The 17,563-nt window shown below is 38.3% G+C and overlaps 1 protein-coding gene across 2 annotated transcripts in view; it reads left to right on the top strand.

The window, feature by feature from the left end:
- Positions 1–17,563, top strand: part of rhbdl3 (rhomboid, veinlet-like 3 (Drosophila)) — a 103,139-nt gene that overhangs the window by 80,660 nt on the left and 4,916 nt on the right. Inside the window, exons 7-9 of one of the 2 annotated variants that reach the window (XR_004565193.1) lie at positions 4,929–5,029; positions 8,217–8,277; positions 12,705–13,268. Coding sequence is in view for 1 of the 2 variants with exons in the window: in XM_034188004.1 (XP_034043895.1) it covers positions 4,929–5,029; positions 8,217–8,277; positions 12,705–12,976 (434 nt within the window). In the remaining variant the exon portion in view is untranslated. Of the gene's footprint in view, positions 1–4,928; positions 5,030–8,216; positions 8,278–12,704; positions 13,974–17,563 lie in introns of those variants that run through there. The other variant, XM_034188004.1, reaches the window with a different exon arrangement.

The raw sequence follows: 17,563 nt of genomic DNA, 5'->3' as shown, positions 1-17,563 counted from the left end.
TGTGAGAAATAAAACTTCTTCTGCAGGCTGCATGAGTCTGAATGTCCTCATGTTCTTGAGAATGCCTGATATGGATGTGTCTGCAGTGAACTGGCACCAGCATTAAAGAGAGGCCGATTTGTATGAATGTTTGTGTATTGCAAATAATCACAGTGTGTGTTGGTACAATACGTGCAAGTCTCTATTCATAATGCACCCACACAAAATGGCAAATAGCAAATACGTCTTTATGCTAAACAAAACAAGCACACTTTCACAAGTGCCACTAGCTTAGTTTATGACAAGCTAAAAGTGGTTGTGGCCGAACAACTTTCTACAGTTTCTGGGGATTCTGTGTTAGTACGCGCCCGCGGCCGATGTGGTTGATGAATTCCTGCGCAAAAAGTAGTTCCCAGATAATTGTGATATATTCCTGTGAGATAATCCAGGGTTTTCATGTATCCCATAATCCCTTGCGCGCCAGAGAGTCGCTGCAGTCAAAACAACATAGAGAATCCACATAATGAAATTGTAAATGAATATTATACTACAAAATGCAAATTTTTTTTTGCTTTTCCTCACGTTAATAAGATACTGCATGCATGATATCCTGAAAACTTGCTAAAACAATTATAACGAATAATCTGTGTCTGTTACTTTTAGTCTGCATGGAATTTAATAAACGCAAACCAAATTTCAGACATATTATATATATTAGTCTTGAACAAAGAGGAGAAACAGTGTTGTAAAGAACAATAATAAAGACGTTAAAGAGCAAACTTCACTTTCCCCCAGAACGACATGATCAGGAAGCGATTGTAGTTCACAGCAACTCCCGTTGATAATAACGGAGAGACAGCCTGTGATTGTCGCATGTTTACATAAAATAAACACAATAACAACATCTATAAACCCAGAGAATATATTCCCGAGAGTTTTAGGCACAATATAAAAATAGTTTTATGTTGCGATGTTAATGGTGTTGTCCGTGTGCAGCGGTTAAAGTGAAGCCCGATCAGAGCGTCTCAATGCAGATCTCAGTGTTACTGAGATCTCGCAGCGCATTGACCTCTGAGAGGTTTTGCAGGATTTGAAACCTGAAAAGGGTGGATGAGTATATCTTATCTAAATCAATTCTAAAATTTACCAGTAATAAAATTATAAAGAGAACTGAAGTTTTACGAGTGACCATAATAAATATTTAAGAAACTTAAAAGTTTATGATCATTGTAAACATTGACACGATGGAGTTCGATGTGGAAGAGTTCAGAAAGATACGATTGGAATGGTTTGATTACCATTTACAGTTGGCGATGAAAGACTTGGGTGTTAACTTTGTGTTAAAGTCAGAACAAGAAGCTTCACTGAAAGAGATCTATCTGGGAAGAGACACATTCTGTGTGTTGTTGCTCCAACGAGAGCGGCACGCTGAGCAGGGTGCAAAACAAGGCCTCAAATCGTCACAGCCAGGACCAGAAACACGTTAATCTAGACTGGCCCTCAGTGGAGCACATACTATTGCTATCAAAGCTGAAATGGCTCTTCAGCTATATCAGCCACCACTAGGGATGTGAATCTTACAACAAATCACGATTCAATTCGATTCTTGGGGTGACGATTCGATTCAGATTCGATTTTCGGTTGAAAGAGCTCTTAAGTAATAGTTATATTACTTAAAAAATGTTTATGTTTAAGAAAATGCAGCTTTACAAGGTTAATCAAGTGATTCTAAAGATGTAAATTTACTTATCTTTATATTGCCTTATATATTGCTTTATATTGCCTTGCAATATAAAGCGCCTTGGGGCAACTGTTGTTGTGATTTGGTGCTATATAAATAAAACTGATTTGATTTGATTTGATTTATCTGCTTTGCTCGTTCAGACTTGGCTGGCAGTTTAGTGAAGTGATGGAGTGTGCGCTGGTCAGTAGTCGGCAGATACCGCTGCTCTGCTTCTTTTAGGTAAAAGAAACTGACGTTTACCAGTACTGATGATTAATTGTGATTGTTTTCATTCATAGTCTGACAGGAATGTTTTATTTTTAATATTGATACGGTATAAATAGGTTAGAGCATTTAAAAGCTAGATAGCTTCAACCTTGACCTTTTTCATTCAACTGCATGTTTTTTTCTCAGTATACGTATTCATGATATGTTTTCTTTTTAAAAAAAATTTCAGTCTTTTTTTTTTATCTATTCATTCATTTATTTTCTGTTATTGCATGAGTGTGCTGACTGAAATAAATAAATCCAAATCAAAAAATCAAATCAAATCACAATCTAAAATCCATTGCACAATTCCATTTGGGGTTTGGCACAATCATACATTACCACATTGTATGTAAAAAATAAATAATTTAAGGATGTGGGAGTGTACTAGTACCAGGAAAAGAAAAAAAAAATCCCAGATTAATGTTGTGAATTTACAAAAAGAGTACGTCCCTTCGGCTGCTCCCTTGTTTGCACTCAGGGTCGCCACAGCAAATCCAAGGTGGATCTGCATGTTGAATTGGCACAGGTTTTATTTTTTAAATATTTTTTTAGAGTAGAGTTGTCAATTTATGAGGCAAAACTCACTGATTTACAATACTCTGAGTGATTTGCAAGAAAAAAAATGCATTAAAAAGTTACTAATTTATGAGAATGCTATTCAATTGATTGTTGTTGTTTTTTAATGAACCACACCCTTTCACTTTCCAAGGCTGGATCAGTCTCATCACATCATATATGCCATCAGTAAACAAGGAATAACACACACATGCTAGAGAATATGTGTAATATATTCTGCCTGACATTGGGGTGAATGTGAGGCATTATTGTAAAGGGCTTTGAGCGTCTGATGCAGATGGAAAAGTGCTATATAAATGCAGTCCATTTTACCATTTAACTGTCACACATCATTTCAATTAATTTTAGAAATAAAATGAAGATGTGTAACGGTACAGAACATTGTTACATACTAGTTTTGTTGCATTAATTTTCATATTATGTTACCCGAATGACTAGGTTTTTTTTTAGAGTTTGTGTGTGCATGCGTCTGTGTGTACTTTACAGTTGTATTACAGAGCAGTATTACCATCTCTATATTTTTAGTTTTGTTTTACTTACAATTGCCCTAATAGGCAGTTTAATGTATCCCACTGTAGTAATACGTCTGTTAAGTATTTGTTGCAAATATTAATTAAATGTTAATCGCAAAAAAAAATTATGTGCTCAAAATTGCCAACTACCAGGCAAAACATTTACAACAGTAAGGTTCCATAAAGTTCAAATTATTTTCAGATTTGAATTGATTTAAATGAAAATACTGTCATCATTGGTATTTGAATGTACAAAAACTGGCTAAATGTGTTCTATTTCTCTCGTTAACCTAGTCTGACTGAACATAGCAACGCATTCATTACATTTGTTTGGGTAGCAATAGAAAGTCTCAGGCAAGGTCATTGTTGTGCAAGTGAAATATTGTCTGCCTTTGTCACAGGTGGTGTTCATTCATTTCCTATACAGGCGTATTCCAGTATTTTGAGAACATTTGAATTTAATATTGAAAAGCCAATGTGGTGTATGTTTTGCATTATATCTTAATCAAAAGTGCCATGCTACAAACATAAATTACAGAACAATTCACAGACGAATATACAAGAAATGCTGTTGGTGCACAGGACAGGAGGGTCGCCAACACAAATACACCTTAAACAGAGAGAAAAACACCTGCACCTTAAACAGAGAGGAAAAAAACAGAATCAGGCATCAGAAAGACAAAAAATACTGTATAATTTGCCAGCATTTATCAATAAGAAAAACAGAAGAAATACAAAGGTGATCGCTGGCCACTAGCCCTAAGCTTCACTAATAGACCCAGAATTTAGGTAAAGTTGAGGCCGTGACATATTATTAACTCCTAACAGAACTTTGAAAATTTTTTCTAAGTTAAAAATTTGTGGAATTGGAAACTAGTGTGCAGCACGGTGGCTTTGTGGTTAGCACTGTTGCCTCACAGTGAGAAGGTCATGGGTTCAATTCCCGCCTGTGGCGTTTCTGTGTGGAGTTTGCATGTTCTCCCCGTGTTTGCGTGGGTTTCTTCTGGGTGCTCCGGTTTCCTCCCACATCCAAAGACATGCAGGTTAGGTGGATTGGAATCTTTAAATTGTCCGTAGGTGTGGGTGTGAATGTTTGTTTGTCTATATGTGGCCCTGCAACAGACTAGCATCCTGTCCAGGGTGTACCCCGCCTTGCGCTCTATGACTGCTGAGATAGGCTCCAGCCCCCCACGACCGATAATTGGACTAAGTGTGTGTGTGTGTGTGTGTGTGTGTGTGTGTGTGTGTGTGTGTGTGTGTGTGTGTGTGTGTGTGTGTGTGTGTGGAAACTAGTGTTGGTGGAGGTTTGCGCTCTACGAGCGCAGCGCTCTAGTATCATATCATTTGAGTTGGGCCCACTTTACTAGACTCTGTCAGTTTAGTGAGTGGGTGTCTGCATTCTGAAATCAACTATCACATACCTTGAAATGTTATCAGAATGTAGCAAGCACTTGTACCAAAGCAGCATTTGCCAGTGGGGGATATTGTGCTCTCAGAGAACTCAGGTTTTATTATTAAATTCATTTAGTCTTTCAAATACCTTCATATTCTTTTCAAAGGCAGCGCAGCGGAGCAGCCATTTGTACTGTTCCCTCAGGAAAAAGGCAGAGCATTTGGTTCCATCCTGGAGACTGGTGTGGTACTCCACGTGGTGTCATCCCCATGGTGGTGTGTCAGAGTTTCAGTGCACAGCTGGAAGCACACATTTCTCAGTCTAATCTGAGCTTGTTAGTCTTATAAATATTTTGTGGGTTATGTGTTTGTTTGTTGAGTTTTCAAGCTTTGATAACAGTTGTTTGGTTTGGTCCTTTTTAGTCTTGAACAACTAAAATGTGATTAAAAACTTATACCTTTTGTTATCACTCCAGGGTCTTTAGCAGTGTCTGTCACTGACATGACGGCTCCTGTTGTTGGCTCGTCTGGTGGGGTGTATGCTCTGGTCTCAGCACACTTGGCTAACGTTGTCATGGTAAGTGTGCATGCGTGCGTGCGTGCGTGCATGTATAGACAGTCTATGGTGTGTAGATTATCACATCACTCAGTTGTCTTGTCAGTGCAAAGTCTTGTCATCTGTTCAGATGAGCTCAGCAGGTGCACCCTGCAGATGCCATGCATTCCACACTGTCACTTTTACCAAAGATCAGAAAAGCATTGGGACAGCTGTGCATGTTTGTCTGACAGTACTTGAAAATTTTCCATCCTTCTGTAGTACTGGTACATCCCCAAATCGGAAAAAATGGGTTGATATGAAAAATGCATATTTGTCTAAAAATGCAGTGATTCTTACATTTACTTTGACTTTTTATTGCTGACAGTGTGAACCCAAGATATTTCATGTTTTGTATGGTTGAGTTCATTTCTTTTGCGAATTACTTCATTCCTGTTGGGAAAGTTGGGATGCTAAAGCATTTGCTCTTACAGTACTTAAAATATGATTTGGCATTGAGGATACCAAACAATGAAACATTTCAGGTGCTGTTTTGTCTCGTTCTTCCTACAAACACATCTTAAGGTGTGCATCACTATGGGTTAGGGTTAGAGTCACCATTATTGCATTTTTTCAGTTCAAAATTTACCACATATTCTGTATAGGGGACAGGTCAGGACTGCAGGCAGGCCGTTAAATATTAAATATCTTGTCTTTGTGGTGTATTCAGTTGAATATAGGTTAAAGAAGATTTGCAAATCATTGTATTCTGTTTTTATTTACATTTCACACAAAGTACCACCTTCATTGGAATTGGGGTTGTATATCATATAATCAAATATCAATGTCATTCATAATATATATATATATATATATATATATATATATATATATATATATATATATATATATATATATATATATATATATATATATATATATATAAATAACACAGCATATTAATATACTTCATATCAGGTCATAGAGAGAGTTCCAATGCTGTACAAAGAGAGAAAATAAAATGTAATGTAAATGTAAACTGTCAAATTAACAAAGAACATGACGTCCCACCCCAAACCATATTTACACATGTACAAACTTGCTTGTGAAAGTTTTCCAGCTAAAAGTCCTGACAGAGGACTGTATACAGAGCTCTCTGCAGCTCTCAGCACCTTATTATAATACTAATAACAATAATGCATTATATTTATATTGTGCTTTACACAGTGCTAAAAGACACTTTACAAAACAGAGAAAATAACAAAGAAAAAAGCAACTTTATTATAGAAAGATTAAAAAATAACAAGAATATATAAAATCAAGCCTTCACTGTGCCTTGTGGAATCACTACGGTTATCAGTCCAAGATGGCGGCCGCATTTCTTGCGCCTCAGCAACCAATGGGCGTCTACTCTTTATGATGTCTATGTGCGTGTGAATAAAATCAAGTGCACCCTCTCTTCTTCTAAGGTGTTTAGTGCAACAGTTTAATCGGCTAACGCTAGCGTAGCCTTAGCTGAACAATCAATGGGTTCCACGATTTACCCGGACTGACTGCAAATATGAGTAAATTAAGTACTTTTATTTAATTCTAATTATTTAATTGTTTTTTTTCTTTTGTGGCATTTCATAAGTGCTGAAATGCAGTCTGTCGTAGCCCCGTGAGTGAACAAATCAAGTGGACCTCTCTTCACCTATTGCAGATAACAGCAGCCGGCATCCTTATTGTTGCACTGCTGCCACCTTCTGCATCAGTCCGTTATAGCTGTACTAAATCCTCTCAATGAATCCAGTGTCTTTCAAGTATTTAAAAAGCCAACACTTTCCCCTCCCACTTGACCTTATGGCGAAAACTGCCTGCAGATTATCACCTAACATATTCATACTTATTACAATATTCCACCATGCATGCTCTTTCCTCAAAAAAGAATCCAACCAGATTGGGCCTTCAAAACACTTTTAAAAATCATGCTGTTGCATTACTGTTTTTGCTTTTCCCCAATGGCCAAAAAAATAAAACGCACCAATAGTGGTTCTTTCATATTAGTGGAATGGGGTTCAACTACCGACAGTGTCCTTGCTAAAAGACACTTTTTTAAAACCTTTATTTAACCAGGTTAGCCCATTGAGATCGAGACCTCTTTTGAAAGGGAGACCTGGACAATTCTAAAGTTTCCAATTCACCTAACCTGCATGTCTTTAACTGTGGGAGGAAACCGAAGCACCCGAGGAAACCCAAACAAGCATGGGGAGAACATCCAAACTCCACACAGAGAGGCCACAGGTGGGAATCAAACCCATGACCTCCTTGCTGTGAGGCGACAGTGCTAACCACTAATCCACTGTGCTGCCGGTGAAAAATACATGAAAACACAATAGTTAGCAATCAATCCACACATTTCACAACAAACCTAAATGTCGCTGACTCACATTATCAATAACTGCTGTATTCACATCCATATGTTTGTGCTTCAAGTACATTAACTGTGTTTATTTCTTCCTATCTCTCTCTGTGTGTGTGTCTGACCATGTTGGATGAAAGTTAATCTTTTTCTGAAACAACTGTATCTGCGTGTCTTTTTGTATCTCAGTGTCAGCCATGTCTTAACTAACATACACTTTGCCAAAACTGTGTAAGAGTAAGTACACCTCTTTCTACATCCCACCTTCAAACCATCCATGAAAAATTTACTTAAGCTGCCAATTTTCTATAGGAATACAAACTTCCTATGGGAACTGCACTAGTGAAATAAATTTGACCATAATTGAAATTAATTTGAAGTCAAAGTAAATGTAAGAATTACTGCAGTTATTTAATTAGATTTTTTTGGTTTGTTTGTTTTGTTTCAACTTTTTGCTCATTTTGATGCCTCTGTATCTTCTGTAGCATTTGTAAATAGAGACGGGCAGTCAGGATGAAACTGTTGATCATTATCTATCCTGCAGCTGCCATAAAATTCTCTGTGCCAGGTCAAAGAGGTTTACCTTCATCCTCTCATCTGAAATCATATTACCTGTGTCTGAGAATAGACCGGGGCTCAGAGTGTCTCCTGGGCTTTTAAATTTGATGTGGATAAAGACGGAGTATGAGATTTGATGTTACGTCTTGTCATGTGCGCGTTTTTGTATGTGTGACAGTGAGAGTTCTTGTCCTTCGAGCTCAGTTTGTTCTGTCTTTACACACAAAACTTGGAATGTCCTCATCAGTTCTCCCTCATTCCTCTCTTTAGAACTGGTCTGGAATGAAGTGTCAGTTTAAATTATTCCGGATGGCCATGGCTCTGGTTTGCAGTAAGTCTGAATGGACACACTAAAATTTTGTATTTTACTTCAAATGGTTTAAAATAAAATTTAATTTGAAGAATTGTCCTTTCTTTCAAGTTTACTGTACTATTCTGTCACCAGATGTTACAATAAAAGCTTTCTAAGCATGAAGACAGTAAGGACTGTGACAATCTGATATTTGATCCAAATGACCTTGACCGTCACCCAAATGATTGACTTGCCAGGGCAATTCTGGAATCCACCTGTGTGCCACATTTGGTCCACATTAGATTGAAAATCAAATTCCTTTACCGAAATTAATTGTTGAAGTGCAATTTCAGCACAAACCTTCAGTGACATACCAAGTTTGGTAGAAATAAGCAATAGGACCTGGGAGGAGTAGGTCAAAAGAGACAGACAGATATGAACATGGCCTCAGTGATGGGCACATTTCAAACCTGAATCCACCTCCATAAGTGTGCAAAGTTTGGTGAAAATCAGAGGGAAAAACTGAATTTTGACCTTTTTCAATGTATTTTCATTTATATAGTGCCAAATCACAACACCAACCCCCCAGAGCAGGCACACAGGTAACAGTGGTAAGAAAAAAACTCCCTCTGAGAAAGAAACAGGAAACAAAAGCAGACCACACTCAAAGGGGTGACCTTCTGCTTGGGCCATGCTACTGACAGAAATTATAAAACAATTCACAAAACAAAGCGGTGCACAGGACAGGAGGGTTTCCAAAACAGACAACACACCCATCTCTGGATGGAGCCGCACCTCAAACACAGAGGAAAAAAACAGAATCAGGCATCAGAAAGACAACAAAACCAGTATAATTTGTCAGCATTAAGTAACAAGAAAAACAAAAGAAGTACTAAGGTGATCACCAGCCACTAGCACTAAGCTTCACTAAAAGACACAGAATTTAGATAGTTGAGGCCGTAGCCCGCTCCGTTTCCTAATAAAATGAATTAAAAGAGTAAAAAGCATAGTAACATACTATGCCAATATGCTAGCCATATGAAAGGGAAAATAAGTGCATCTTAAGTCTGGACCTGAAAGTCTCTTTGACTTCAGAAGAAGTAATTCTAGGCCCAGTGTTCATCCACTTACCATATTTGGTGAATATTGGGCCAACAACCTGGGAGGATGAGGGGAACAAACCAAAGATTTGACCTTTGACCCCAATTACCTTGACTTTTGCCCAAACAAACCCCTTAAGAGCATTTCCAGGGCCGGCTTTCATCCTAGGGTGACCAAATGTCCCAAATGCGTGTTTTAAAAATGTGGGTTTTATACACGCATTTCAAAACTGAAGTCTGACTGTCAATAACAACGTCGGAAACCTTTTAAATATGGGGCACAAAGTCACACATCTGGTCACCCTACTTCAGCCACATACCAAGTATAGTGAGAATGCTGTCTAGGACAAAATGGCAGCAGGTTAGCCATGGGTAAGTTTTCAAATGTAAAATATGTTTGCACTTATCCTTTAACTGAAGTCAGGCATTCAAGGTCTTTATCAGAATAGAGGTTTGAGAATTACATAAATACCATAATTTTTTTATCTATACAAACCTGCTTCTGATTGCACAACCCACTGTGAGGACTACACATTATAACGCCTGTCTGTGTGTGCTTCATGGATGCTCATATAGTCTTTATTTTTGCACCCAATATACACAATAAGACACCGGATTTCCAAATCATATGAATCGTTTTTACAAAAACTTGACACCTTATCATAGTAATGCCCGCAAACAACAAAATAAACCCACTGCTCAGATTACTCAGTGGGTCCAAGTTTGTATTTTACTAACTGAGTCTTTTTCCTAAAAATCACTGGAAACACCTGTATTGACCTTTGATCACGATAAAACAGGCCCTTACCTGAATCTCTGAAACACTCAGACTAGAAAGCAGATTTTGGGTTTAAATTACTCAAGGACACCAAGTTTGTATTTTGGTCTAAGTTTATCCTTTTTTGCAAAAATGACCAAGAATTCCTGTTTTGAACTTTTTGACTTTGTGACCTTTTAGAAACATGCCATAAAAATTATTCCACTGAAGAGATAAACTTAACAGAATGTCTTTTAAAAGTCCCAGTTGAATACCCAGTGATGTAATGCAGAAGGGAAATTCTTTTCTATGTTGAGAATAATTTGACACCAAAATCAAGATGATACAAACAGTCCAGTAATCTACTTGGCAGTGGCTTGTGTAAAATCATGTACATATTGTAGGAAAAATGTACTTGCTAATATCATGTCTTCCTTTGAAATGTAAAGTATAGTTTCTGGTAAACATTCTTTTAAGTTAGGAAGTCTCAGTTTGTTGAACAATTCAATTTAATTTATTTAGTTTACCTTGCATCAAATCACAACAAAGCTGCCTCAAGGCACCTTAAAGTGGATATGACGCTTAAAGACAACATAGTCTTATTACATGTAACAAAGGTTATATAATTTGGTCAACCTAAACGTTTTAGGAAAGTGTACGCGGTTCTCCCGTTATATATAACATTTGAACGTCACGCCCCATGATCAGCTTCCAGCTGAGCACCAAGCCTAAAATACGTCACTGCATGTAGACCTTATCGGCTTGCGCGCCTGGCAGCCGTTGTTTACACTTTGTTTAGCGGCAGAAACTTTGATTAAACACAGCTCTCAGGGACTTGTTTGTCGATATGCCTGACCAGTGTGTCGCAACATATTGCACAAACACAAGGGCGAAAGGTTTTAGCCTTTTCAAGTCCAGGCTGATTGATCGAAAGCCACGGTGTTGTGTGATGCACGAAATGTCCGTCTGCCGCTCCCTCCGCTCGCACACACGCATTTGCTCCCAACAGCAGACACTTTCCTCTACCGTCTCCATGTTCTCGCACCGCTCACAGGAATACATAAAATGTCAACCCCAAATAATATGTTCACAATAATCTTGAAATAGTCAAGGAACTTACGTAGTAAACATGGCACCGGCACATAAACACAGCGCCGGCACGTTCACTGTTGTTTTCGTCACTCTTTATCGAAACTTTCACCGTTTATTTCCTATTCTTTCATGAAAATAACGTAACTAAACATGGATGAATGCAATGCCAGGCACTTGAAAACGGCAAAAACCTGAAAGTTATGACGGTGGTCCGCAAGTAGTAGCTACACTATCACAGCTCCGGAACAATAACAAAGGCAGTAAACAGACGCTCGAATCAAAAATGCTATACAGTAATTAGAGTGTTATAAACAGCAGCAACAAAAATCAAAGCCTCCCTTACCATTCCATATTCTGCAGCCTTTCAAAATCCATCGGAATTGGCACGTCTCTTGCCTCTACTTCGGCTCCGCCATAAACACTGTCAGCATTATTTTCGCTGCCAGAATGCTCCTGGTTTGAATGTTCGTCCGAAAAATACGGCTCCAATCTGTAGGGTCTAATCACTGCTGCGACATCCTCAGGATCCGAGTCAGAATAATCCACACTTGAAGAGGAGTCAGAAAAGTTCTTGATCTCGTCACTGTCCATGCTGAGGTCCATCTGTTCCTGTTGTCAATCGAACAGACAAATACGGGACTCTCCATTCTGTGATGTCACGGCATCACATGACCGCTGAAGGAGCGCTGCAAGCATGCTTTCCAATAAACACACTTTTGAGAAGCTGTACAAACTTTATTTTTCAGTGATAATGAATAAAAACACTTTCAACTTACTATACTGTATGTACATTTTTCTATTTTTATCAGTTTTTCCCTCATTTTTGAAGTGTCATCTCCACTTTAAGCAGACCAGACTCAAGGGGGTGACCCTCTGCTTGGGCCATGCTACCAAAAAGGTTTACACTACAGAACACAACACAACAACAATTGACGAGAGTCCATGCAGGCATCCAGTTCACCATTGAGGGGGGGCTTAGGGAGGAGGATCATCGAGCAACTCGTTGGATCCTTTCCTACAGCAGATTCCATCCTGCATCAGCCACAGAAATCATCTAATCCAGCACATGGATCCAGCCACATCTCAGACAGAGAGAAAAAGAAAACAGAATTAGTCAGCCAGAAAAACTAAGGTATAATTCGTCAGCATTAAGCAACAAGAAAGCAGAAGAAATATTAAGGTGATCGCCGGCCACTAGCCCTAAGCTTCATTAACAGACCTAGACTTCAGATAAAGTTGAGGCTGAGACCCGCTCTGTTTACTAATAAAAATTTAAAAGGGTAGGAAGCATAGTACCATACAATGCCAATATACTAACCATACAAAACTGTCTTTTACTCAACTGGGTTAAATTCATCTTTAATTTGATAATCTGAGACAATGCCCACCACATTTTTTTGATAACTAAATGCTAGACTGGAAAAGAGTCAGCTTTCCTAAAGAACTTGTAACATTTTGTGTGCAGTTGTTGTTTTCAATAACTTTGTGTTGTTCTCCGTCCTTCTCTCTGCTTACAGTGAGTGTAGAGTTTGGTCGGGCAGTGTGGCTGAGGTTCTACCCTCCGGCTTTTCCGCCGTGTCCTAATCCCAGTTTTGTGGCTCACTTGGGAGGCGTGTTGGTCGGACTCACTCTGGGTGTGGTCATCCTGCAGAACTATGAGCAGCGGCTCCAGGAACAGTCTCTGTTTTGGATTTTCTTTTGTGTCTACACCCTGTTTGTGCTCTGCGCAGTGTTCTGGAACATCTTTGCCTACAACCTGCTTGATGTGCGACTACCCCCTCCACCTTGACATACCCATTAAACATGAACAAGAATGTGTGTTTTCTGACCACTAGGGGAGATGTGCAGACCTTATTTTCTGAACAAAATGTTGGTGTTGGAGCTCCTCTTCCTTCCTGATATAGGAATGCCTGCCATGCCGCAGGACTTCCTGACACTTCTGATTCCACCTACTTTGGTTTAAGATGAATCACACAATCTTTCACACTTACCATACAAGCTGAGCATCTTGTGGATTTTTGTCCAAGAGCATCTGCCAGTGGGAGTTTTTAAGGATACTGCTGATAAATGAGAAACCTTTGGTGTAACACAACAGGATAAGGAGGAACACTCCAGTTTCCATGGCCTTCTCTGCCTCTTCTCCTCATCCCAATGGTGCCTATTCACAGAGACGTCAGCCTGATGAAAGTATAATATCTGCACAATTACCTCGTGTGACATCACAACAGTAAAATCCTGACATGGAAAAGCTTTTGTGACAAAAGTTTCTTTTGAATCCTTTGATTTGTCTGCAACCTGGTTACCCTCAATGAACGATACAGTTACGTAGATCATCATTTCTGCTTAGCTGCTGTTCTGTCATAAGTCAAAGCACCTCAGTGGCACAAGAGGCTCCAAACTCTATTCATCAACTGAAGGTTACTCTGGAAGGCAAAGTATGTAGGCTGCAGTAACCTTCAGAAGTCATTACGTACAAATTCAACTGGTAGGAGAGATGTCAACATTTAGCTCCTCCCCAGAGAAGGATTCATTTGTGATTCATTTGTGTTCAGTGCTACTTGAACTTCAAAGGTGTCTTTCACTGCTTGGTGCCTAAGGAGTGTTGCAGTTGTATCACTGTGTGTATTAGTGGAGCAGATAACTGCAAAACGATCCAGATTGTCATACAAGCACCAAATATGACATCTGTGTCACTTACAGGTCACTTCTTTACAATAAATAAATTTCATCAGGCATGCATAAATTAAAAATGGTTGCCATCTTGTGAAATCATATTTTGTTGGATTATTGTTTTTTTGACTGACTTTTGAATTAGTTGCTAAATTTCGACGATGTGAGCATTGCATCATATGCTCTCTAGATATGTTACAAACATATAGATCTACATACATCTCTAGAGCTAGTTGACTTAGTGTACAGAGACAATGGGAGGCAAGCGTACATGCAGACATGCAGAAACTCTCCATGTCCTGCCCTCACTGTTCAACTTGTAAGCCAACATTGTTAATCAGCTGTGTCTGTTACTGTGCACAACTTCTTGTAGCCATCCAGTGAGAGTTGTGTAACTAGTGAAGACCAATCAATCAGGAGGACATGGCTGGTTGCTCAAATGGAAGTGCTACACTGTTTTATGGGTGATTATTTAACTATGGGCACTAATGGCCTTGTAAATGTAATTTCCACCACACCATTGCCTTACAATATAAAGCGCCTTGGGGCAACTGTTTGTTGTGATTTGGCGCTATATACATGTGCTCTGATGTCACTGTTTATCTCCATAGAAACTACCCAAACAGTCTTTCATACAAACTGTTTAGGGACATTACAGTGTTGTGGTGGAAATTACGGCAATAGTGTGGGACAACTACATTTTGTTTAAAAAAATCACAACAGTTGTATGACATTGAATACCCCAATTATGTTTTGATTATTTTACTGATATTTTATTCAGAGATATTTTAAAACATTAGAAAAAAACGTTTCTTTACCATTCATTTTATCATTGAAGATCAAAAGTCTGGGTGTGGGACAAGCACAAAACAGCAATATTTGCATATAATGATCCTGAAAAAAGGTGAAAAAGTCATCATAGACTACTAGAACAAATTTCTTAACACACTTTCATTGTAAGGATAACTATAAAAGTGTGAAATTTCCCCTTTTTCTGTTTTTCATCTAATATGATCAAAGGACATAATAAGTGCCCGTAGTCTAAGAATCACCCTAAGAATCCATATATATATATATATATATATATATATATATATATATAAACACAGCCTTTATATTCTGCTTGGAAAGCAAATTTAACAGCTTGCACCACTGCAGAATGTGGTTTATCTTATTGATATACTGTATAACCCGCTCAATTCTAAATAGATGTGATTTTTTTTTCCAGAACTCCTCGTATTAATATTCTTTATAAAAATATTCCAATATCATATACAACTCATTATATTTTCAAAGTAGATCCTGTTGTGTAACATTGTGTATTCCTTCTGTGTTACAGCAAAGTGGCAAAATAGCCATCTCTGTCAAGTGTAAAACTGCGTTCTTCTTACTTTTACATCATGTAGTTATGAGCATGGGAAACTTCTCCATTTGCCTTGGAGATCTGGCAGCTATGGCGAGAAGTCAAGCCAACACATAGATGCACAAAATACAATGTAATACTTTCGGTTATTGTAGCATAACTTAAAACCGTTGCTGCTTAAACTCCCTGGTATTTCTGAAAGACAGGTGTTGCAAGGAAAGGTCACATTTCACCTGGCAGCAGCAAATCGATGGTTACTTTTGAAAAGTGGGGATGAACCAGTTGACTGCCTATTTGGTTGCCATCCAGGATCCAGGTTGTTTCCATGGTGTGGTGGATGTGGCAATAAGCGGCACCAGCACATATACCCAGACATGATTTGACTTGGATTCCAAATATGTCGGAACAATAAGTTTCTCATCACTAATTTGCTGTACTGATGAAAAGATTTGACATCATCCTGAGCCATTCATTCTATCCATTCTTTAATTCTGGTTTTACTTTCTTGTTTGTCCCATAATGGCCCAAAAAGTGTGCATTGGGTTCCTCCAGTTCAGTTTATTCATAGAACGCCAAATCACAACAAAGTCGTCCCAAGGTGCTTCATATGGGTATGAGGAAAAACTCCCTCTGGCTTTTTTTTTTTTTTTTTTTTTTTTGAGGAAGAAACATCAAGCAGACCAGACTCATAGGGGTGATGCACTGCTTAGGCTTGCTTTATTAGTCACAAAGTGCAAAAAATGAACAGAATTCTCCCCATGTTTCTACATGTTTGTAGCTTAAGTCCCATTCTCACTTTCACAGATATGCAACCTGGAAGCTCATGGTTTGAAACCTTATCCTTACCTTGAACAACCTGAGAAGGTTCAGGAGGGTGTGATTAACCTAGATTTTCCAACATTGTGACGAGGTCTTGTATCCATGGATGTTTAAAAACAAATTTTCCATTGCAAATTTTGACGTAGTTAGATAATACCTTGTGTTTTTGTGGCGCTCATAACATTGTTGCACATCCTATGACATCACCAGGAGGTTTTCCGGAATTGTCAAAGTTGTGCTAAAGTTATGCTTTGGGTGTCTACATTTATACTATGGTTAGGCTAGAGTTGTTACTGCACATCACATAGAACAAGTCCAGTGCATTATGTCATCACACTAGATTACATCTGTGATCTCTAGTTAACTAACTCAAGAAGATGGGTGGAGTACACAGCGTGACCAGTAGGGGCAGGTGGAAGACAAACTACATACTCTACATACCATAAACTACCATAAAGGGTCATTTTTATTGTTCAAGACCTGTGCTGTTACAGTACAGGAAAAGATGTCTAAAACATGCTATTCATGTCTAACCTATTATGTTAAAACGTGCAAATTTACATCCTAAATGTCAAAATTAATATACTGTGACACCCCCACCCAAAAAAAATACATTGTTCTCCATTATTATGGTCTTTAAAAATATATGGGTCACTGTCTATACAATGTCATTTTCAACCTTAGGAACCATTTTCATTTTTCGCATTTTAAACATTCTGTTCTGGATTGGTACCCCAGGGTCGATATACATGTGCCAATTTTGGTGCTTGTATGATAAGTAGAATGGTTCTGGTGATATTTGCAGGTATCTGTCTGACTTTATAGATGAAAAAGGAGCAGTGCCCTTAAGGCATTCATCTTTCAGAAATGATGCCAAAACATCAAAATAAAAGCTGGAGGACATGAGCACACTTCCTGATAAGTGTTGCTTGCTTTATTGCAAGGGAAAAATTGCTCTAATTGTGCCTGTAAAGATATAGTTAGAAACTGTACTGGATATTCAGAGAGAAACTGGAGAAATACTGGCACTGATATACTTTAAACAACACTGAAATTTATTTTAATTCTTGTTATTTTGATATCTGACAATTAGAGATTATTATCTTGGTGTTGCAAAGGTGTGACTGTATCAAGAATAAGGGTGTGAATTAAGCAAAGTCTAAAGAAAATGTTCAGCCATGGAGATGGGTGAGCACGTCAGAATGAACTGAGTCCTTGACACTGAAGAGCACACACACCTGATCTCAACTGCATCTGGGCTGGGCTCATTTTGCCCTTTGTTTAGGAGGTATTTGGGGGAAGAATTAAATCAATGCTCACTAGTTCATTCCTGTCGCAACTTAAATGAATTGATTGAACCGGGCTTGAAACGATTCCAGCCTGAAGCGCAAAGTCTCAAAATGTACTGTACTTTACTCTCGTGTCACACTTGTAACTGCTTCGCACAGATGTTATTAATAAAGTAATTAAAAACAGATGAATATTTTAACAAAGATTTGGTGGTGATTTATTTTTTCTTGTTGA

The sequence above is a fragment of the Thalassophryne amazonica genome, chromosome 15, assembly GCF_902500255.1.
Source record: "Thalassophryne amazonica chromosome 15, fThaAma1.1, whole genome shotgun sequence".
Classification (NCBI taxonomy): domain Eukaryota; kingdom Metazoa; phylum Chordata; class Actinopteri; order Batrachoidiformes; family Batrachoididae; genus Thalassophryne; species Thalassophryne amazonica.
Note: the sequence above shows the minus strand (reverse complement) of the source record. Positions and strands in the feature narration are given on the sequence as shown.